The sequence below is a fragment of the Salmo trutta genome, chromosome 30, assembly GCF_901001165.1.
Source record: "Salmo trutta chromosome 30, fSalTru1.1, whole genome shotgun sequence".
Taxonomy (NCBI): Eukaryota; Metazoa; Chordata; class Actinopteri; order Salmoniformes; family Salmonidae; genus Salmo; species Salmo trutta.
In genome coordinates, this window is record NC_042986.1 from 20,817,077 (window position 1) to 20,840,047 (window position 22,971).

General features: G+C 43.8%; 1 protein-coding gene across 1 annotated transcript in view; it reads right to left on the reverse strand.

The window, feature by feature from the left end:
• The window catches only part of epha2b (eph receptor A2 b), a 33,263-nt gene extending 11,038 nt beyond the window's left edge, over positions 1–22,225 (reverse strand). Inside the window, exons 1-7 of the mRNA XM_029723263.1 lie at positions 22,041–22,225; positions 21,184–21,263; positions 19,330–19,981; positions 7,310–7,465; positions 6,700–7,059; positions 6,355–6,482; positions 5,898–6,069 (exon numbers count right to left, since the gene is read on the reverse strand). Of these exons, the coding sequence (XP_029579123.1) occupies positions 5,898–6,069; positions 6,355–6,482; positions 6,700–7,059; positions 7,310–7,465; positions 19,330–19,981; positions 21,184–21,263; positions 22,041–22,122 (1,630 nt within the window). The 5' untranslated portion in view covers positions 22,123–22,225. The remainder of the gene's footprint in view (positions 1–5,897; positions 6,070–6,354; positions 6,483–6,699; positions 7,060–7,309; positions 7,466–19,329; positions 19,982–21,183; positions 21,264–22,040) is intronic.
• Between the last annotated feature and the right edge of the window lie 746 nt (positions 22,226–22,971).

Here is a 22,971-nt window from a genome sequence, read left to right on the forward strand (position 1 = left end):
ATGGGCGAGAGGAATGTCCAGTTGGCCAGAACAGCATGGTAAGCTAACATTACTGAGTATCAAGCTAGCTAGCTTGGCTACAACTGATAAAGTCGAGTTGGCTAGCTAGCTGCATTTTACAGCCAGACTCTCAGTTTTACACTTAGCTAGCTAGATAATGAACTAAACTGCAATTATCATAAACCATTCTTAGCTAGCTAGCTAACTAAATATCTGTCAGATGTAAAGCAAGCAGGATCGTGGCATGACATACGCAATGCATGTTTGCTAGCTCACGTTAAAACTAGATCACTTAAGCAAGTGTATTCTTAATAAGCTAGCTAACTACAGTCAAATAAGGAGGAGCACGTTGTCATGATGAAATAAGTCACCTATGTGAAGCTAGCCACAATACTGATTAGCCACAACAGTGTAATTTGCTGTTCTCCTTAGCAATTGTTAGTGAGATGTGGTGCCATAACATAAAATAATATCTTAGCTAGCTATAAATTCACATGTATGCCATGTAATTTGTCATAGCTGTTGTCACAAAATGACATGCATACTTTTAAAATCAGATCTATTGTTATGTACATACAGTGCTTGGTTGATTAAATTGACCACCTGTGGTAAATTCAATTGATTGGACATGATTTGGAAAGGCACACACACCTGTCTATATAAGGTCCCACAGTTGACCGTACATGTCAGAGCGAAAACCAAGCCATGAGGTCGAAGGAATTGTCCGTAGAGCTCCTAGATAGGATTGTTGAGGCACAGATCTGGAGAAGGGTACCAAAAATAATCTGCAGCATTGAAAGTCTCCCAAGAACACAGTGACCTCCATCATTCTTAAATGGAAGAAGTTTGGAACCACCAAGACTCTTCCTAGAGCTGGCCGCCCGGCCAAACTGAGCAATCGAGGGAGGTGACCAAGAACGCGATGGTCACTCTGACAGAGCTCCAGAGTTCCTCTGCATCCATGTTGAGGCTTGCTACCAGCAGGAACATGCAGCACTGTCAGTAAGTCATGATATTGTTTTCCTTTACATTGCACGATACTAGGCAGGAGGCCCTGGGCCAGTGGGAGGTCGTGGCTTTCTCTCTTTCTAGCACTGACTACCTCTATCCATCTCTCTCCAGGTGCTAGAGACAGAATGGTCAAAGGACCTCCAGAGCCTTCTGACCAACTACCTGCGATCTCTCCAGAGCTCAGAGAAGCTAGCTACACTCCGAATAGTATGCCTGATGCACCATGTAAACCTCCTTCACTGCGGCAGTCTGCCTGTGTGATGACATATTACACATAGCCACTGGTTGGATTGGATTTACTGTACTCATGCTCTCTCCTCCCTGTAAGAGTCTCCCAGACAAAACTAACATGTGTCCATCCCCCTTTCCTCTAGGTGAGTCTGCTGGGCTATGGAACTCTAGTGCAGCACATCAGGAAAACCTGCCACCCTGTTGTCAGCTATCAGCAGACAGTTGCCGGAGTAAGGATGCAACTAGCAAGGCTTTCAAAGGCAACATTTTGGGGATGACCAAATATTATCGTTGTAGCTCATATTGCAGGGCTTTGACTGTGGGAAATCATCTTCCCAGTCAGTCCATTATGCGTATTGGACATTCATATTGCAATGTACAGCCTTACCCCATTTAATGGATACAAGATTCATATGCATCAGCCTACAGTACCAGTGGCGGTCAGTGCCGTTTAAGATGAGGCAGAAAAATCAAATAAAAATTTAGCATGGCTTTATTTCTATTACAGCATATTGGATGACTGTCATTCATATTCCATTCACCCAGCTCAATGTAACATTGTTAGCTTTAGTTTACTACATGATACTCAAATATTCCCAAAACCCATCATGAGGTTGCTCCAACCTAATGAACGTTTACAATGTAGGTGCACAGGTCGAGGGAAAAATTAGAGTAATGAAGGTGATAGACATTAACACATTCAATACCACCTTGCACAATATTGCCTGCATCTAGCTGATCTAGGGTGTAATCATTAGTCTGTGTAGAAATTCTTAATTTAATCATTCTTTATTTGTCAGCGTGCTGGAAAGGTACCAACCTACTCAATGCACCATAGAACACATGTCAATCAGGAGCTCTGCTTGGGCAGTCCCAGCAGTTGTCTTATATACGGCTATACACAGACAAGGTACACTGCTCAAAAAAATAAAGGGAACACTTAAACAACACAATGTAACTCCAAGTCAATCACACTTCTGTGAAATCAAACTGTCCACTTAGGAAGCAACACTGATTGACAATAAATTTCACATGCTGTTGTGCAAATGGAATAGACAACAGGTGGAAATTATAGGCAATTAGCAAGACACCCCCAATAAAGGAGTGGTTCTGCAGATGGTGACCACAGACCACTTCTCAGTTCCTATGCTTCCTGGCTGATGTTTTGGTCACTTTTGAATGCTGGCGGTGCTTTCACTCGAGTGGTATCATGAGACGGAGTCTACAACCCACACAAGTGGCTCAGGTAGTGCAGCTCATCCAGGATGGCACATCAATGCGAGCTGTGGCAAGAAGGTTTGCTGTGTTTGTCAGCGTAGTGTCCAGAGCATGGAGGCGCTACCAGGAGACAGGCCAGTACATCAGGAGACGTGGAGGAGGCCGTAGGAGGGCAACAACCCAGCAGCAAGACCGCTACCTCCGTCTTTGTGCAAGGAGGAGGAGGAGGAGCACTGCCAGAGCCCTGCAAAATGACCCCCAGCAGGCCACAAATGTGCATGTGTCGGCTCAAACGGTCAGAAACAGACTCCATGAGGGTGGTATGAGGGCCCGACGTCCACAGATGGGGGTTGTACCTACAGCCAAACACCGTGCAGGACGTTTGGCATTTGCCAGAGAACACCAAGATTGGCAAATTCGCCACTGGCGCCCTGTGCTCTTCACAGATGAAGCAGGTTCACACTGAGCACATGTGACAGAGTCTGGAGACGTCATGGAGAACGTTCTGCTGCCTGCAACATCCTCCAGCATGATCGGTTTGGCGGTGGGTCAGTCATGGTGTGGGGTGGCATTTCTTTGGGGGGCCGCACAGCCCTCCATGTGCTCGCCAGAGGTAGCCTGACTGCCATTTTAGGTACCGAGATGAGATCCTCAGACCCCTTGTGAGACCATATGCTGGTGCGGTTGGCCCTGGGTTCCTCCTAATGCAAGACAATGCTAGACCTCATGTGGCTGGAGTGTCAGCAGTTCCTGCAAGAGGAAGGCATTGATGCTTAGGTCTGGCCCGCCCGTTCCCCAGACCTGAATCCAATTGAGCACATCTGGGACATCATGTCTCGCTCCATCCACCAACGCCACATTGCACCACAGACTGTCCAGGAGTTGGCGGATGCTTTAGTCCAGGTCTGGGAGGAGATCCCTCAGGAGACCATCCGCCACCTCATCAGGAACATGCCCAGGCATTGTAGGCAGGTCATACAGGCACGTGGAGGCCACACACACTACTGAGCCTCATTTTGACTTGTTTTAAGGACATTACATCAAAGTTGGATCAGCCTGTAGTGTGGTTTTCCACTTTAATTTTGAGTGCGACTCCAAATCCAGACCTCTATGGGTTGATAAATTGGATTTCCATTGATTCTTTTTGTGTGATTTTGTTGTCAGCACATTCAACTATGTAAAGAAAAAAGTATTTAATAAGATTATTTCATTCAGATCTAGGATGTGTTATTTTAGTGTTCCCTTTATTTTTTTGAGCAGTGTATATTTGCATGATTTAGCATAATTAATTAATTGTTACCATTTCGTTTCATTCATGTGGCCGACCAATACCTCATGAGGCTTCTTCTCTCGAAGCTGAGACCTTGAAACCGTCGCTCTAAAAACAAGGTCTGGGCGTACTGCCAAATTGCAGCTACTCATAGTGAAGATTCATTCAGTCAGCCACTTGCATGAACACAGAAATTGGTTTATAGAACAGGACATGAATAGAACACAGAAATTCGTTTTCAGGAAAGCACATGTATAAAATTTCCATCCGTCAACAGTTGCAAACGAAAAGTTTCTATTGGACAATTTCAGGTATGTTGATGCCTGTTTTGTTTGCTTCCGTTTAAGAAACATTTTTCGGCAGAATGAATACACCACTGATTTCCCTCAAACACAGTTCACTTTCATAGCAGCCACATACAAACATGACTATTTTACTCGTTATAGTTAGATACACAGTTGAAGTCGGAAGTTTACATACACCTTAGACAAATAGATTTAAACTCAGTTTTTCACAATTCCTGACATTTAATCCTAGTAAAAATTCCCTGTCTTAGGTCAGTTAGGATCACCACTTTATTTTAAGAATGTGAAATGCCAGAATAATAGTAGAGAGAATGATTGATTTCAACTTCTATTTCTTTCATCACATTCCCAGTGGGTCAGAAGTTTACAAACAATCAATTAGTATTTGGTAGCATTGCCTTTCAATTGTTTAACTTGGGTCAAATGTTTCTGGTAGCCTTCCACAAGCTTCCCACAATAAGTTGGGTGCATTTTGGCCCATTCCTCCTGACAGAGCTGGTGTAACTGAGTCAGGTTTGTAGGCCTCCTTGCTCGCACACACACCTTTTCAGTTCTCACCACAAATTTTCTATAGGATTGAGGTCAGGGCTTTGTGATGGCCACTCCAATACCTTGACTTTGTTGTCCTTAAGCCATTTTGCCACAACTTTGGAAGTATGCTTGGGGTCATTGTCCATTTGGAAGACCCATTTGTGACCAAGCCTGAACTTCCTGACTGATGTGGATATGTTATAGCAACATCTCAAGACATAATTTTCCTACCTCATGATGCCATCTATTTCGAAGTGCACCAGTCCCTCCTGCAGCAAAGCACCTCCACAACATGATGCTGCCACCCCCGTGCTTCACGGTTGGGATGGTGTTCTTCGGCTTGCAAGCCTCCCCCTTTTTCCTCCAAACATAACGATGGTCATTATGGCCAAACCAATCTATTTTTGTTTCATCAGACTAGAGGACATTTCTCCAAAAAGTATGATCTTTGTCCCCATGTGCAGTTGCAAACCGTAGTCTGGCTTTTTTTAATGGCGGTTTTTGAGCAGTGACTTCTTCCTTCCTGAGCGGAATGACGGCTCCGTGGTCCCATGGTGTTTATACTTGCGTACTATTGTTTGTACAGATGTGGTACCTTCAGGCGTTTGGAAATTGCTCCCAAGGATGAATCAGACTTATGGATGTATACATTTTTTCCCCCTGAGGTCTTGGCTGATTTCCCCATGATGTCAAGCATGGGGAACTGAGTTTGAAGGTAGACATTGTAATACATCCACAGGTACACCTCCAATTGACTCAAATGATGTCAATTAGCCTATCAGAAGCTTCTAAAGCCATGACATTATTTTCTGGAATTTGCCAAGCTGTTTAAAGGCACAGTCAGCTTAATGTATGTAAACTTCTGACCCACTGGAATTGTGATACAGTGAATTATAAGTGAAATAATCTGGAAACAATTGTTGGAAAAATTACTTGTGTCACGCACAAAGTAGATGTCCTAACCGACTTACCAAAACTATAGTTTGTTAAACAAGAAATTTGTGGAGTGGTTGAAAAACAAGTTTTAATGACTCCAACCTAAATGTATGTAAACTTCCGACTTCAACTGTATACAAAAAATAAATATATGTAGATATGTATAGAAAACGAATGCGTGTCAGTATTTCTGTATTCCCTTGCCCATTTATTTAGTTGTGTGGATTTATCTTAATTTAATTCTAAATTACGTCAGGTTTGGTCCACCATCTCACACTGGTTCTTCCATTTCAAGGCCCTGAGGTATGGGGCTGTATCCCAATCATCTCAAATACTCTAGCATCCCTTCATTCTCCCTTCTCCTTATTAACCTGATATATGGCCATCTTCCTTACCTTCAGTCAGGGTCTCAAATTCATCCTCTATGCTGGATCCTCCAGGGCTGCCCTCGGGGCTCAGGGCCTGTACCCTGAATAGGTAGGCTGTGCCTGGGGACAAGTCACTGATCTGCACAGAGCTCTTCTCCAGAATCAGAACAGTGTACGTGGTCACATCCAGATTGTCATCCTGGTAGAGTTGGAGAAGGAGGGGTGGGGAATTGAAAGATGAGAACACAGTGAACCAACATGCCTTTTGGTAAGGAATCATAATAATAAGGTACACTGTTTTGTTATGCGGTATTGCTCCCCCTGTGGTGTTTATCATCATTTTTTTTTCTTTCTTTTCCCCCCCTTTCTTCATGCACTACCACAAAATTCCCTTTTTAAGTTATATTATGTATCAAAAGACATATGCAAATAGAACATTGCAAACACTTCCACCAGCTAGTTTGGCGTGGATGGTTTACTGTACCTTCTTGCGGTAAGTGAGTTTGTAGCGGGTGGACTGGGGCATGGGCCTGCGGGGGGCTACAGCCCAGGACAGGGAAAGGCTGGTGAGGCTCCGCTCGTCCAGACGCATGGACGTCACCTTGGGAGGGTCTGAGGAGGGAGGGGGAGAGATGTTAACAATTTCAGAGACTGTGCAATGTCCTTCACAAGTTTAACCAAGAGCTTTTGAAATGCTTTCACTGCATTATGTTTGATGGAGTATTTAGTGATCGTGCTTGTATAAGGCCATACAACTACATTTCAGATGATGCATAATAAAAGGTTTCTACTACCACCCCCAATATTACCCCCAAGTACAGTGACCCACCTGTGTAGTGCAGGGCAGTGGTCAATGTGCTGGTGGATGGGGGCCTGTTGGAGCGTGGCGCCCCCTGGCTGGCGAACAGCGACACTCCGCTGTGGGCCTCCACGGTGAACGTGTAGTTGAGGTGGGGCTCCAGCTCGCTCACTTCCACCCTGGTGTCCATCAGGCCTGAGCTGGCCGGCTCAAGGCGCACCTTCTCCCCGCATGGCTGGCACGCGGTGCCCTCGCAGCGCCGGCACTCCACACTGTAGCTGATGTCACTGCGGCCACCCGTGTCCTCCGGCGGACTCCATGACAGCTGCAGCTTGCCCGCCGCCAGCTGGGTGGTCGTGGCGACCAGTTCTCGCGGTGCTGAGGGCAGGCCTGAGGAAACGGGAGCAGGAAAATAGAAGGATGTTAGTTCATGTATGATTAATGTCGTCGTTAACATTATGTTAAAAACTGTAGCATTCTGGGACTTTCTCTTGCTTACGGTCATTCTAATCTTTTTAGTGGCATTTTTTGGTCAAGAGAGCACTGAGCACAATGAAAAGTAAATCTCTCCTTTGTTTTCAGTGTAGGATCCACCAATGTTGACAGTGCATTAAAAAGTAATTTTCCAAAATGTCCTCACCTGAGCAGGGCCCTGTAGTTGGGTCATCGGGAGCACGATAGAAGTCTTCTGCACACAGACACAGCAGTGCCCCGGAGCTCAGCTGCTTGGTGTTAACAGGACAAAGCTCGCATGCATCGTTGGACACAAATGCTTTGAAGAAGCCTGGCTGACAATCTGAAAACCCAACACACAGATAGGGGAGACTTTCATGAGGACCTGAGGGGAACTAGTTGAGAAACTGCAAATGAAAATATGGCAAGGAAAACATGCAGTGTATGACCCAAATGGCACCCTATATAATGCACTGCCCTATGGGTCCTGGTCAAAAGTAGCGCACTAAGGGAATAGGGTGCTATTTGGGACACAAACGCAACATTGTTACGTAGATGACTAATACAGTGTTTTCCTACATCTGAGTAGGAGTTTTGGTGCAGATTAGGCTCTAATCTATGGATTTCACATGACTGGGAATTCAGATATGCATCTGTTCGTCACAGATATATTTTTTTGAAGTAGGGGACGTGGATCAGAAAACCAGTCGGCATCTGGTGTGACCACCATTTGCCTCATGCAGCGAGACATTCACATAGAGTTGATCAGGCTGTTGATTGTGGCCTGTGGAATGTTGTCCCACTTCAATGGCTGTGCGAATTTGTTGGATATTGGTGGGAACTGGAACACACTGTCCTACACATCGATCCAGAGCATCCCAAACATGCTCAAATGGGTGACATGTCTGGTGAGTATGTAGGCCATGGAAGAACAGAGACATTTTCACCTTCCAGGAATTGTGTACAGATCCTTGCGCCATGGGGCCGTGCATCATCATGCTGAAACATGAGGTGATGGCAGCAGATAAAGGGCACGACAAATGGACCTCGGGATCTCGTCACGGTATCTCTGCATTCTAATTGCCATCGATAAAATGCAATTGGCTCGTTGTCCATAGCTTATGCCTACCCATACCATAACCAAATGGCCAACATGGGACACTCTGTTCACAACGTTGACATTAGCAAACCGCCCACCCACAACGCCATACACGCTGTCTGTCATTTGCCCAGTAGAGCTGAAACCGTGATTTATCCATGAAGAACACGCTTCTCCAGCGTGCCAGTGGCCATCGAAGGTGAGCATTTGCCCACTGAAGTTGGTTATGACACCAAACTGCAGTCAGGTCAAGACCCTGGTGAGGACGACGAGCTCGCAAATTAGCTTCCCTGAGACGGTTTCTTATAGTTTGTGCAAATCCACAGTTTCATCAGTTGTCCGGGTGGCTTGTCTCAGACCATGCCGCAGGTGAAGAAGCCGGATGTGGAGGTCCTGGGCTGGCATGGTTACACGTGGTCTGCGGTTGTGAGGCCAGTTGGACGTACTGCCAAATTCTCTAAAACGACCTTGGAGGCGGCTTATGGTAGAGAAATGAACATTAAATTCTCTGGGAACATCTTTGGTGGACATTCCTGCAGTCAGCATGCCAATTGCACACTCCATCAAAACTTGAGACATCTGTGGCATTGTGTTGTGTGACAAAACTGCACATTTTAGGATGGCCTTTTATTGTGTAATGATCATGTTGTTTAATCAGCTTCTTGATATGCCACACCTGTCAGGTGAATGGATTATCTTGGAAAGCAAATTTGTGCAGAACATTTAAGAGAAAAGCTTTTTGTGTGTATGGAACATTTCTGGGATCTTTTGTTTCAACTCATGAAACATGGGACCAACACTACATTATTTCGTTAATATTTTTGTTCAGTGTACTTTGAACTCCTACACTTCCTTTAAACCATCCCCCTTCGCTCTCCATCGCTCTAAACTAATACAACTGGTCGTCCCACATTCCAGGACAGTATGTCAGCCATCAATACTTCGAGGAGAGAAAACAGAGAGCAAGACAGAATCAAGTGGGAAAAGGCAGAAAGAGATAGAAAATGAAAAACTGAGCGGAACCATTATGTGCATAATTCAGCCGTCTTTTAAAAAGACCCCTGTGCAGATATGAAACCGTATCACTTAGATTAGATGTCTGCTGATTTCACACGTGGGAGAATATAGTGGGAGAGCTGTAGGTAGGCTCCAGCTGTGCACCAACAGTAGGGGAATCAGAGTAAGACGGCATGAAATCTCTGAGGGTCTCATGGAGGAAAGTGAAAATGAGAAGGCCACCCTTAAACGCTCAAAAAAACATTCCAATGGCTGCTGGTCATGTCCTTGCTATATCCCCTTACATGATCACACACACTTGGAGAGGAAATCTGACTTCAGTGGAAGGATTACTGTTCTCTTCACCACACACATACACACCTTACTTTGGTTCTTCTATTTCCAGGTCCTGCGGTACAGGGCTGTGTCCCAATAATCTTAAATAGCAGCTCTTCCTTAGCCAGCTCTCTTTACCTAGGTTGACTTCATTGCTTTATCAGACATGAAGAGTCTGAGGCCCTAATTTAAGACAGATGGATAGATGAACGATATCATGTAGATGGATGATATGTTTGATGTGAGCAACTGTGTGCAAAGTAGGTAACAGGTAACAAGGTGTTAGAAAAAGGACAGTTCGAGTGTGTGTGTGTGTGCGAGAGAATGCTAAAATGAAAGAGAGATTACAGGCAATTGAGGAATGACCTGAGAAAGGTGAAATATGTCAAGAATAAATGACAGATGGTTTCAGTGTGTGCATCCAAAAGACAACACAGGGAGGGACAAGTCGAGAAAGAAACAGATGTCTATTCTCAGAAAAATATCAGCTTTGTTCAGTTGCCGTCTTGACCACAACTAAGTTTGACTGAAGTTTACTTGGAAACTGCAAGTAACCTCACACTTGCCTGAAAGAAACTGCCTGCGTTTATTTATTTTGAGGGTATTAACTCAAGTGACTGAGACATTCCCCTTCCTTTGCTCCATTCGATTTTTGTCTCTCTGGGGCCTCCAAGTTGCGGTCAAGCCATTTGTCAGCAATAGGAGGTGAACAAAGGATATACATTACAGCAAACGTGGTGCAATCTTTGTTTGAGAGAATTCCTAGCATGAAAATAATTTGGATTGTGACTGATGTCCTGCATGCAGCCTGCACGTTGCTCATTCTTTCATGTTACCCTTCTCTCTTTCTCTGCATGCTGTTTCTAGAACATTCACGACTACTCATTAACACCACCTCGAAGGCAAAAAAGAAATGGAGGGATAGAGAAACAGAAGGGGAGTAGATTGATAGAAAGACAGGGGTATCGAATCCTGCTGGAGACTTAAGAAGAAAAAGGGGGAGTGAGAGGAGAATTGCATTGAGTGGGCAAACAAAACAGCTGCTGTCTCGAACCCCAATTCATAGGCCTCTGCCTCCCCTCTCATAATCCCCAAATTCCTCTGTCCTCTCTGCTACTCCCTTCCAGCCTCACCAAAGGTTTCCAGCTAACCCATTAGCATCTCCTTTCACTAGCAACCAGCAGGCAGGAGAATGCCAGGCCATTAAACTCCGGAGAGGGGAAGAAAAAAAAAACACTTGTTGCAAATAGTAGAAATGCCACATGGCAACTGAATAGAGGAGAATATGCTCTTTTTGCACAGCAGCGGCAGAAAAAAAAAAAAGTGGCTGCAATGCGTATGGTCAGGGCTGTGGTGAGATGGCCTTACACTAAGAGGCAGACTCTGTAATCAACAAGCAGTCCAGAATACACCACCCAACGGGAGGCCCATGGGCCTAGAATAGAGGTCTTCACGGTTTCAACTGACCCAAAATTCCGAGATCCGACCCGGGACCCGAGTGGGACGGGTACTAAATTCTGACGTTTGTCTTGGATCTGGCTCAGGTCTGATATAATAGCCACTGGTCTCTGGATGTGCAATTAGCACCCCTTTCTCCCCAAGCCGGGTGAATGGGAGAGGAGTAGGTTCCCACCAACGGATGTGCTACGTTACTAGGCCTGTGTGCTGATGCTGAAAAATTGTGTGCTGCTGTTCGAGAAATGCTTAATTTGATTTACCGGCTGGATGCGATTGGACCGTTAGTGTCTGTGTGATGAGAACTGTGCAAGCTTGTTCTCCATCTCAGCCAACTGCAACTCAATAAAATGTATAGCTTATGTCCAGCTGAAACTGGTTCTGGCTGCTCACATCACGTGCCTGCTGCTGAGGAGAGCGAGTGAAAGGAGCCTTGGCCCAGACTACTGTTGAAGATGGGAGACTTTTTCTTTGAAATAAAACAAAAAAAGTTAGAGGAAAAACTGTATTGTGAAAAGAAGCCGACAAGAGGAATGTCCTTGGGGACAAGTTTTAGTGGACAAAGATGAGAACGTTACCTTTAATTTATATATTTCTGTATTTATTATCAATTGTTTGGTCATTATTATTACTAATTATTGGCCTATTTAAATAATTTAAACCAGTTCTTTAAATAGCCCATGTAAAAAGTGCTTTGTTTCATTTTGTTAAGACATTTGTTAAACAAAACAATTAGACAGAGCTTAATTTTGTTAAGGTTAAAAGTTGGTCTGTTGTAAAATAAATAGCATTAGCCTATTGATGTTATTTGTTGGGTAGGACATTTGTTGGTAATAGTTGCAATATAGGCTAGCCTGTTCAAATCAAAGGTTTCATTCTGTTTAGACATTTTCGTTAGCCAAATTAAGTTGCAGCTGTAAAGGTGTTTGCTGCAATAATATAAATACCGGTAGGCCTACTATGCTACCTTCACTCAAACCATGAAAAGGAAAAACCAAAGAGGGCAAGATGCAAAACTTAATTTAATGCTGCAATATAATAACCTCTTCGTATTTTCCCTATAAACAATTACTTTACTTTCTTTTGAAATTACCCTAATAAAGTCAAGAAACTTTTGTCTGATATAGCTACTGCAGGCCTATGAATGCAGTGAGCACCGGCACTCCATCGGACTCCCACAGTTGAACTTGAGGTGAGGAAGAATGTTTTAGGCCTACCAGAGTTACTCCTTTAATCGAACAATATAAGGCTTGTCTTTATGAATCATATTCGGATAGAAAATTAACAAATTAGCCTCCTTCCGGACGTCAATATCTGTATAGGAGTAGTAGCCTATCTGACAAATATTTTAAAAATCCATGTCGATCGGGAACATGGCGCTGGCATATCTCTTTCTTTCTCTCGGTCTCTAGGGCTAGGCCTAAGCTCTTCTCCATTAATATTTAAATATTAATATCATACAGTGGACACCTAGGCCTATATGATTGCAATGGCCTGATGCATTTAGCGCTCAAATCTCTGACAGCTGAAACGCGAGGAAACAGTTTAATAAGTAAAAAAATAAAAATAAATAAATAAATAAATAAATCGGCTATAATGTTTTTAATATGCTACACATCGAATCGTTTTTGTAATTTGTTATATATAGGCAGTTTAAGAACACGCAACTGTGGATCATTTGGCCAATGCCGCTTGTTTATTGATGGTGCTGGCAGCGCCCAGGTTTCTTTCTACTCTCAGAGCTCTCTGAGCTCTCTCAGAGCTTCCTTCCTCCAGCAGCCAATCAAAGTATGCGAGGGAAGAAGGCCACAGATTGAGTCCAGGGAAAAATTAGGGGAGAGAGCTGAAACTAGCACGAGTCTATTTGGGAACATTTCCCAGTGTTTCCCACGGGTCTGACTGTACTCGGGTCCATTTCGGGAACGTGTCTCAGTTTAAAAATATATATATTTATGCATATCAGGTCGGGTGGGAAAGGCAACTTTTTGGACCCGTGAAGACCTCTAGCCTGGAGACCATATAGTTCATGCCCATTTCCTTTACTGCCTTTCTCTAGAAAGGTCAGCACGTGTAAACTGACACAATCATAGGAAATGAATCCAAAGAATGTGATCAAGTGGTATCGGTGACAACCAGCTGATTCGTTTTTGAGGAGGAATAGGAACTGAAGAAGGGTAAAGGAATGTTCCTCTGAAAGTGAGAGAGTGGTTCGTCTTTTGCTGTTGGACACAACAGGAAGCAGGAAGCGCGAGGCTGACGCTGAGCTTCCTTCCTCCAGCAGCCAATCAAAGTATGCGAGGGAAGAAGGCCACAGATTGAGTCCAGGGAAAAATTAGGGGAGAGAGCTGAAATGTTGCTGACAAAGAACAGAACAGAGAGTAAGACTCTTGAGGAAAACCCGGTGCATTTCTCAAGTAAATAAAAGTCTGTCAACCTCTTTAAGAGTCAGACAGCTGAGAAACCTAAGTGAGAATGCCTCCTTTTTTTTGCCCTTTGGGATCCCCTGGGATGTTGGCCCTGTTTGACATGAGAGGCCCTGGGCCTAAAGAGCCTGTGCGTTTGTTTATAGTGTGTGACTGGCGGGTCCTGGTGGATTCTGGGAGTTGAGTGGGCTGGTTTGTCAGCCGGAGTTAAGATGGATGAGATGGAGACAGTGATAAATGCACAGACGAATGGATGGATGAATGGGTACACAGCGGCCGGACAACAGAAAGCCCTCAAGCCCTTGAATAAAGTGGGGGTGCGCTAGAGGAGAGGAGCAAAACAAAAAGCCTAAGTCAAGTCCTGGGCTCTTTTGGTTTTAAAGCAGAGGGGGGGTCATGTCTGCCCCAGGGTAGTAGTAAAATTGTCCTCGACTACAGGGAGTTGATGGCCTACTAAAACAAACACAGGAGAGACGTGAGGGAAGGAGCGAGAGGGGGAAGGAAGGAGCGAGAGGGGGAAGGAAGGAGCAAGAAAGGGGAAACCACAGCTTGTTTCGCAGGGAGGGGGAGTAGACAAAAAAAGGGTATAAAAATAAAGCTCCAGAAAAGCAACAATGTTGAGATCATTATCATGACTAATTGTAGATATCTAGGGAAAAATCAGCATCCATCAGATTTTGCAGGTATCGGCTATTTTGAAGCAGGTTTTACTTGCAATGTTTGTAATATGTGGTAGTTTCATATACCTTGGTTGAATGCACTTATTTAAGTTGCTCTGGAAAAGAGCATCTGCTAAAATGTATTTTCTGCTCCCATTTTCCCATGTGATGTCACTAATGCCATGTTTACATGTGCAGGACAACTTGTCATAGGTGTATTAGGGGGTGGTTGAGTAGAACAATGTGTGTATCTGACGGGGGAGGGGTAGTGGTAAAATGAAGCCATGGGGTCACAGATGGAGGAGTGGGGAGGAGGGGGGGGACAGTAGTCAAAAGGATAAGGTGACCGATGGAGCAGCTGTAAGGGAATTACATCTGTTTTACAATTCCACTTAGGCTTTCATCTGGTTGTCAACAAAACACAATAAATTCCCTAATATCTTTTTCTTCACACTCCTCTTCCCTCGTGCTGTTCACAGAGAACAGGGGAAGTGAGAGGAGTGCTAATGGGAATGAGAGAGGGGTACAAACAGTGAGAAAGCAGCAATGCGTGCATTAAAACAACCGTCACACAAACCAACAAAGAGGTCTAACACAAAACAGATGTCATGGTCTGATTAAATAATATTCTTCTTTCCTTTCTATTCATGTCATGGCCTTCGACTACCCTGCCCAACAACAGCCACCACAGTCATCTAGGACACACTTCCTTTGCCTTTCCTAAAAGTCAAGGCCACACATCCAGGTGGCCACGCAAGCTGGATTCCAACGTGTCTGCTTCCTGTTAAGAGGCCAAATTAATGAACCAATAAACAAAATGACTTATCCGTGGGCCGCAAAAACCAAAGGAGTGAAAGGGGGGGACTGACTGCAGCGCAACAATAGAAAGCCCTGAGCCAACAGGTTGGAGAGTGGTTGAGGATTAGGTGGCGTCCGGTTTCCGTTGGAGCCCGTCCTGTCCGGTGGGGGGACGGAAAGAGCTGAGCTCACACACCGGCAGCACAATACACAAATCTCCACGGCCCAACCACGTTGCACAGGAATGCCATAGAGGAAATATGCACCAAAAACATGCCCCGGAATACTTTTTCAGCAAAGTACCAACATAGGGGGAAATGGAGCTACATGCCACCTGGGAGTAATTGTATGTCTGGATACTGTTAGAATAAATGGCACAAATGTCTTTGAATGAGAACACTGAGACACCAAAAGTGTATTGCTCTGTGTTTTGTTAAAGTTACTCTGCTGTTGCACTGTCAGCCATACCAGAAAGTAGGATTCTCTTTGGCCTACATATGCCCAGAGAAGAGCCAGCTTTGCGCATCCTCATGACTAGCCAATGCTATTATGCCATATTAAGTGCTTCCTACGATTTTCTAACCATAACCCTTATTTACTTATGAACTGTACATCTGGATCAGAAAAGCAATAGGATTTGACATACGACATTGCAACCACAACATACAGGCCTATTGAATGAATTCTAAAGCAAAAGGCTAAACTTGCTCCATCAATTCAAAAATCAGTAAAACATTTTGAAATGCACAATTTAGATAAATATTGGCCACTACTCAGTTTCCTGTCATCTCTTATAGAATTCATTGAATTATAATGGGCACAAAATTCAACATGATAGTGCACGACACTGTCGAGAGGCAATTTACTCAGTCCCTCCATTTTCTAGCCCACGCTCTGAACCTCCATGTGAGAGGTCAACATCAACTTGGCACAAGATCACAGAATCACATTAAAAGTAATCACAGCCAATCTCCCGAAACCTCCCCATTCCCCATTTCCAAAGGGTAAGAAAGAAAGGCGCTTTGATATGAGCATGCTGAAAGTGCAAAACTAGTCTGATAAGAAGATCCTTAATGATTTCTTGGACTATGAACACAATGTGATCATAGGCCAAGTAAATCTAGTAAATCCACAGTATCCATAATGATGACTTAAGCTATGGATCGCAAGGAGGGACATAAAGTGTATGTAACATTGTAGGCGTATGCACCCCATCTGATCAGGAACGAAATGCCACAACAAACCAGTCTCAGAGAGGTTCCCAGAGAGGTTTCCTTCCTTGGTTCCAGCAACAGAGTCTGCACTGCTGATATTATGTTGCACCAAAATAACAATTGTGCTGGTCTTCTTCATAATGACGCTCCGGGGAGTAACCTGGGGTGAATCCTCTCGTTTTGTCACGTATTCACTGAATCGTCTGTGTCATATGTCAAGGCTGTAATCCCAATAAACATATTCAAAACATTAAAATATTTCAGTTCACATTTTATCAGGATTATAGGTTTATGTTTCTTGGTCAATATGTGAAGAATGGCAACAGTTTTTGCTGCATGTAAGTGTATCCAACCAAAACTGTGGGATACATATAAGGAATACTGTTCAAATTTAGGGTCTGTTTATCGTTTTAAGAGACAGTTGTCAAATAAGCAAAAAAACGTATTTGTTTACTAGCATACACAGAACAGAGCAAAGTCTAAATAGTCAGTCACATATGGGTCGTGTGAAACGGGATGTTGCGATTCAAATAGTGTCACATTCAGGACCTGCACACTGGCCAACCATAATAAAACCATCATTCAGAGAGCAATAGAAAAACAAGAAGGAATGTGGTCATCTTGTAGCTGGTTATAATAAAAACTCAGTAATGATGTTGCTTATGATCATAAACTCACAGGAGAGTTTGAAAATGGAGATGCGAAAAGAGGGGGGGTAGAGCCTGGGAGCAACAACATATGTAGAGAGAGAGAATGAATGAGGGGGAAGAAAGAAAAAACAACAGAAGGAGCATTCATCTTAAGATGGCAAGGTGAGACTACCACATATCACAGTAAGTACATTTTTCCTCAATAAAGAAGTTATCAGCAAAGTCAGTGCTAGTAGGAACAGACAAGGGAATAAGAATGACTGAGACGTCTTATTTAAGATACTCTTATCTTATCAGGAAGACAAAGATGCAGGCAGTACCAGTAGTTACTGCACATAAAACACACACCCAAGTAATTTACTACCCACACAAATCACTCACCACATGGAAGGCACAGTCATTCAGCTTCAGTGTCACCGACAGTTTAACTTGACATCACTTTAGGGGGAGGAAAGCTAGGCCTAGATTACTGGAAAAGGGAACTCCTCCTTTGGGAGAAAATAACCTTACCAGAACTCATTTACTGGTTCTATCAGGATTTTTCCAACAGAAAGTATTCTAAAAAAAAGAGCCCAACATTGACTGTGTGTAAACACGAGCATTTGGAAACTGAGTGTGCATCCCAATTCACAATATAATGCTCTACTTTTGACCATAGGGTGCAATTTGGAACGCATATAGTTGGTCCTAAGTCATATTTGCCCAGCTCCGGGATGAGTGTGCACACGGCCTTACTGTGGGTGACAGGGTGTGGGCATGGACAGCTCAACACAATCCAAGGAGCAGCTGGGCCAAATGTTTATCTTTCTGTGGTAACACAAGGTATGTGCACTTTTGTGCAGATTGTGTAAGGAAGGGCGTTCTTTTTAAAGGAGGAAAAGTGTGTCAATGTCAACAGTGAGTCAACTGGAACACACAGCATGGGGGAAAAGGGGGGGGTACGTGCATGCGCGTGTGTGTGTGTGTATGCATGCATACATACGTAGGCATGCTTGCGTATTTGTATGTGTGCGTGTACAGCATGCATGGTTGTATCCATGTTTTTTCAACTCAAAATGCCAAGCTCATTCAATTTACACTGCAGCTGTCTGTATTCAACCTCCCATGGAATGAATATATCCATCTGACTCTATCCACTCCCTTTCTCAATCCAACACTTCAATTCATTGTCCTGTAAGATGGAGTACACTCCAAATGGCATTCTATTCCCCATGTATAGGGCTGTAATCAAAAGTAGTGCACTATATTAGATAAGGTGCCATTTGGGATGCATTGCAGGAGTCCTCCCTAAGGAATTCCTCAGACCTGCAGTAATCTGGGAGGTTCTTCAGAAAATGGAAGAGGAATGCAGTGGAGAAGAAGGGGAGGACAAGGGGAGCCAGTGCCTTCAGCTCAACACTGCACCTCACTGTTCTACCGTTACATTCCATTCCTCACCTTTTTATCACAACTTTTCTCAGTCTCTGTGTGCGAGTGTTTCTCACTCACCCACCCCACTATCCTTTCATCTAAAACGATGCCCTGACAGAAATAAAATGACAGGAAATGTCCATACCAATGGAGGGGAAGATGAGAAAACGCGTGTGTGTGTGTGTTCCAAAATCAGTGGTGTAGTAACATGCCTAGTGTTCAGGTGATGATAGTTTTGTGGCGCTCCATCACAGAACAGCTCCCAACAGGCCTGAGCATGCCAACACTCTCTCACACACCCTGCTGCAGTACCTCACAAAACCCTCAAATGTTGAAACCTCGTCTCTCACAGCAGAGAGAGAGAGAGTGAAAAGTGGAATGTGAAGGAGAGAGTGAAGGACAGAGAGAGAGAGAGCATGCCCAATGGCTTAAGGAATGCATATTTCTCTGATGCATGTAACCATCAAAGTCAGAGACAACCAGAGGGGGTTGTTTCCCATCCTCCTCCCCTGCCACCTAGAAGAAGTAAATTCATCACCAGTATAGTCTCCGAGTTTGCCTTGTGAACCTCCCATCTTTGATCAACATCTGTCATTTTGTCAGGACTCAGAAGAATGTAGACTAGAGGGCCTCTGATGAGGACTTGAATCCAACATGGTTGCAATGTAACTACAAAGCCCAGGGGTTGAGTGACGGTAAGACTACCTATGAGTATCTTAGAAAAGAGAATGAATGACAAATTAGTAGGAAACTAGCTTACGAGGGTCCTGATAAGCATGGCTACTCCCAAAACTGGGCACCTCACAAACACGTTTCAGTTAAGAGGAAAATGTCTGACTTAAAAGTATAATAAAAAGTACTTTTATCTTGATACATTTGATATCACATCACATGCATGGCCTACGAGTAGCTGAATTTTGTTACAATGTTTCTACATTGTAGTTTGGGTTCAAGGTCAGGGATAATGTAGTGACATGCATATTTTATAACCAACACAAATGGTAAAAACCTTCTGTTAAATATCTCTATGTAGACTCACGTCAGCTCACACACGCACGCACGGGCAAACACAGCATTAGAGTCCATGATGCTAGAGGGGATAGAGGCCAGCTCTCAGAATGCCCAGCTGTCAGTGAGCCAAGAGAACACAGGAACATTATACCTTACCTCGACATGTGTCGTTGACGGCCTCGTAGCCGGGCATGCATTGGCACTGTCCAACAGGCACCACCCACTCTCCGTCCATCGTGCAGTAGATGCGGGGCGACTCCTCACTCACCGCATTCTTCGCACAGGCCCCCGCCACTTCCCTCAGGGCCTGGTTCACCCCCCCACCCGCCACTGTCTCAGGGAAGGCTGCCAGGCTCTTGACGGTGGCCGGGCAGGTCTTGTAGTAGACCCTGACAGAGAGCAGCGCCATGCAGGCCCCAATGTCCTGGAAGGCCAGGTAGAAGCCTTTCCTGCTGAGGCTCTCCACCACCCGCGTCTCTGTGTTGATGCGCAGCTCGTTGCGGCTGGTGATCTCGTCCGGCGCGATGGTGGCCACCTTCTTGAACTGGCCCTTGCGGAAGCTGGTGCCGATGTCGGCGTCCGACTCAGAGGAGAACAGGTTGAAGGTCTCCTTGCAGGTGAGCGACGAGCCGTCGAATGAGTTGCAGTCACGCACAATGAACTGCAGCTCCACGAAGACGCGAGAGGCCGATGGGCGGCGCTGGATGAAGGTGGTGCGCAGCCAGTTGTCCTGCTCATGCTCGCCCACATTACACACAGTGTAGGTGTACAACTGGGAGCCATTCAGACTCCTCTGGACCACCTCCCACTGAAACACACAGACAGACCATCAGGACTCCAGTCACATACTGACTCTGGGGATACATGACTAATAGTGGGCTGGAACAAAGTTAAAATGTTCAATGTTTATGAGGGGTGCCCAACTGCCCATGTTGACATCTTAAATGCTAATGGTGTGCCTTAATGTGTTATACGAGTTCCCAGACCCCCGGCCCTCCTGTAATTTGAACACAGGAGACAAAGGGAAAGCGTGAGAGAGAGTGAGGGAGACCCCAAAGGAACATATTAAGACATAAGAGTGGCGAGAAAAGACGAGGCCTTAGCAAAGGATTGAAGCCAGCTGATTTTGACAATGCCATTGAAATAACACTGAGGTCTGTCAACAATGTCTGTCAACATCTTATGCAACATATGTTGATCCATGTATCCAACTCTTGCTGCCACAGAAGTTAGACATTTTAGTGAGAAGTCTTCAACGTTCAGCTTAATAGTGACTGCTGAAATACATGTGTCCACAGCGGGGTTCTCTCTGCATGTTACCACTGCTATTAATTAAAGGAATGTGCTTTGTTGGCTGACTGTGTGGCATCACATGAACTGGGGCATGCAACAGGAGAGAGAGCGCCTCCATAACACTACTGAACAAGGGAGAGTCAAATGTGAATGACCACTCAAATGTAAATTAAACAAAATTGGACCCAAGCACACATACTACACAAAAGCACACGATAGCAAAAAACAATCATCTGTTGTGTTTTACTGTGACGAAAGACAACACATTTTCTCCCCATGAGAAAAAGATAGCCAATTTAACTCACTACATCTACATTTCCCAAAAAACACTATATGCTCCAAACTTTAGGTCAATTGCACCCTTACATACAATTCTGAAATGAGGGACTTAAAACCACAAGTATTCTCTACCACACTTGCTATAGCTACCATTTTCTCCCTTGGAATAGTCCTGACATGCTGCCATCTGAAATCCTTCCCCCACTAGAATAATGTGGCCCTTTCACATATTCAACTTGAACGTTACACTTTTAGTAATGTTTATGCATGAGCACCAAGTTATAGCACCCAGAAAAGTAGATACTGGCAAATAAGAGTTGTTAAAGTTGTGTGAAGGTAAGAAAGTCAGACATGGCATACTATGTTCTACCCTCTCCATACTACCCCAAAGAGAAGAGTACAGAGACAGGGCAATGGAAAGAATAGATGGATACTGACCCCTTGCTTGGATCCTTGTTCATAGGGCCAGGTCAGCCAGCCTAGCTCACTCCCTGATGCCCTCATATCCAACAGCACCTCTGCAGAGGGGAAAAGTCAAATTAAATCAAACAGGTCTTAACCTACTAAAATGTGATTTACTTACCACAGAAAGCTGGGACATGTACATTTTGAAGTTAATACCTAATAGAAAGAAGCAAATTATCATTTGAACTCTAATATCTTACCCCAAGAATAGTAATTGTCTAAATCCCCTACACTTCCTCAAGTGAGGCTCAAACATAGGCCTATGTTAGTGACTTTCACAATTAAAAAGGAAGCTTAGGGTGTAATCATTAACTTGAGATGGAATATCCTAACTTTCCCATCATTCAACTTTTCTGCGCAATAAGTGGTACCAGGCATGAATATTCAGCCCAACCATGCAGATAATTATTCATTTTATATTGTTATATTTAATATGTTCACAATATCTTATTGATCTAGAGACAATATAAAAGTTCAAAATTCCAACAGGTAGTGGCACTCTATAATGTAGCAAGACTGCTCTCAACACACCCTCATCTTGATAAAGAGATCAGCATAGATACTGAATCGAATGCGGGCGAAACTTGAACATCTAAAAAAAAGTATAAGGGGTTGCATTAAAAACAGTTTCTGGTCAAAAATCAACAAACTTAAAAACTTCTACAAGTTGCGACATTGTATCAATAGTCCATGTTCTTGCCCTGTGCTTTAAACATCCACTTCTTCGTGGTCCCACAACCTGAACAGAGTAGGATATACTTCTTGCAACAGGAACATTTTGATTTCAAATAGTTGCCAAAGTTTGAAAAGTAGTCAAGACTTTCGCTTACCTTCTTTAGTTTGCAGTGTAATAAATATACCGTTAATTAATACATAGGAAAACAACAAGCGCTTAATTCCACGGGAATCCATTTGAGAATGTTTTCTTCTTATTTCTAGGCTTGGTTGGGACCCTTCCACGCTCTCATCAGTTGCTCAACTAAACCGTGAGCTCGCGAAAGCCTCATTCACAAATGAGGACGTCACCAACTCCGCCTGTTGGAATGTCATCAATTCCATAAAGGAGGGGGTGTGGCAAAGAGAAAAGTGACATTGGCATTATGGTTTTGATGGCCTCAGTCATTTACCTTAGCGACAAGAAAAGCAGATATCAATACAATGTTGGCCTATTTACCTTTTTATGATTCTTTTTTTTGTGTACAAAAATAAGAAGAGAGAATTCTGCATGAAACTCATGATACAAGTTTATCAATCACATTATTATCATATTCATATAATCTAGAATCTGAAGCAAAGACAACTGAATCCATAAAGTCAAGAGAAATAAAATTGCAAATAATTGTACTAATTGGCTTTAGAATTTGAAATACCATACTCTTGATGAGTATAAGTGAAGTGAAACATCTGTATTTTCAATGGGAAAGATAGAGAGGTGGGAGAATGGGGGGTGGGAGGGTGTGCTGGTATGAGTATGAACATAGGGAATTAAATCATCCATCACCTAGCAACTCTTTCGCAAATGAATTTGGGAGTCAACCTGTCACCGTCATTATTTGTTGTACAGTGTAACTATATGATTTATGAGTGCTTATCTGTATCTTGTAGTTTTCACTAAAAACCTCCTGAATATTTTGTCAACCTATTAGATTTTCTTGGTAAATGTTTACCATTGATTGCACTGTCTTCACAATAAATGATTACAATACAGTATGACATTGATTTTGCATGGGTCACACCTGTGGGCCCAACTCTGTGGGAAAA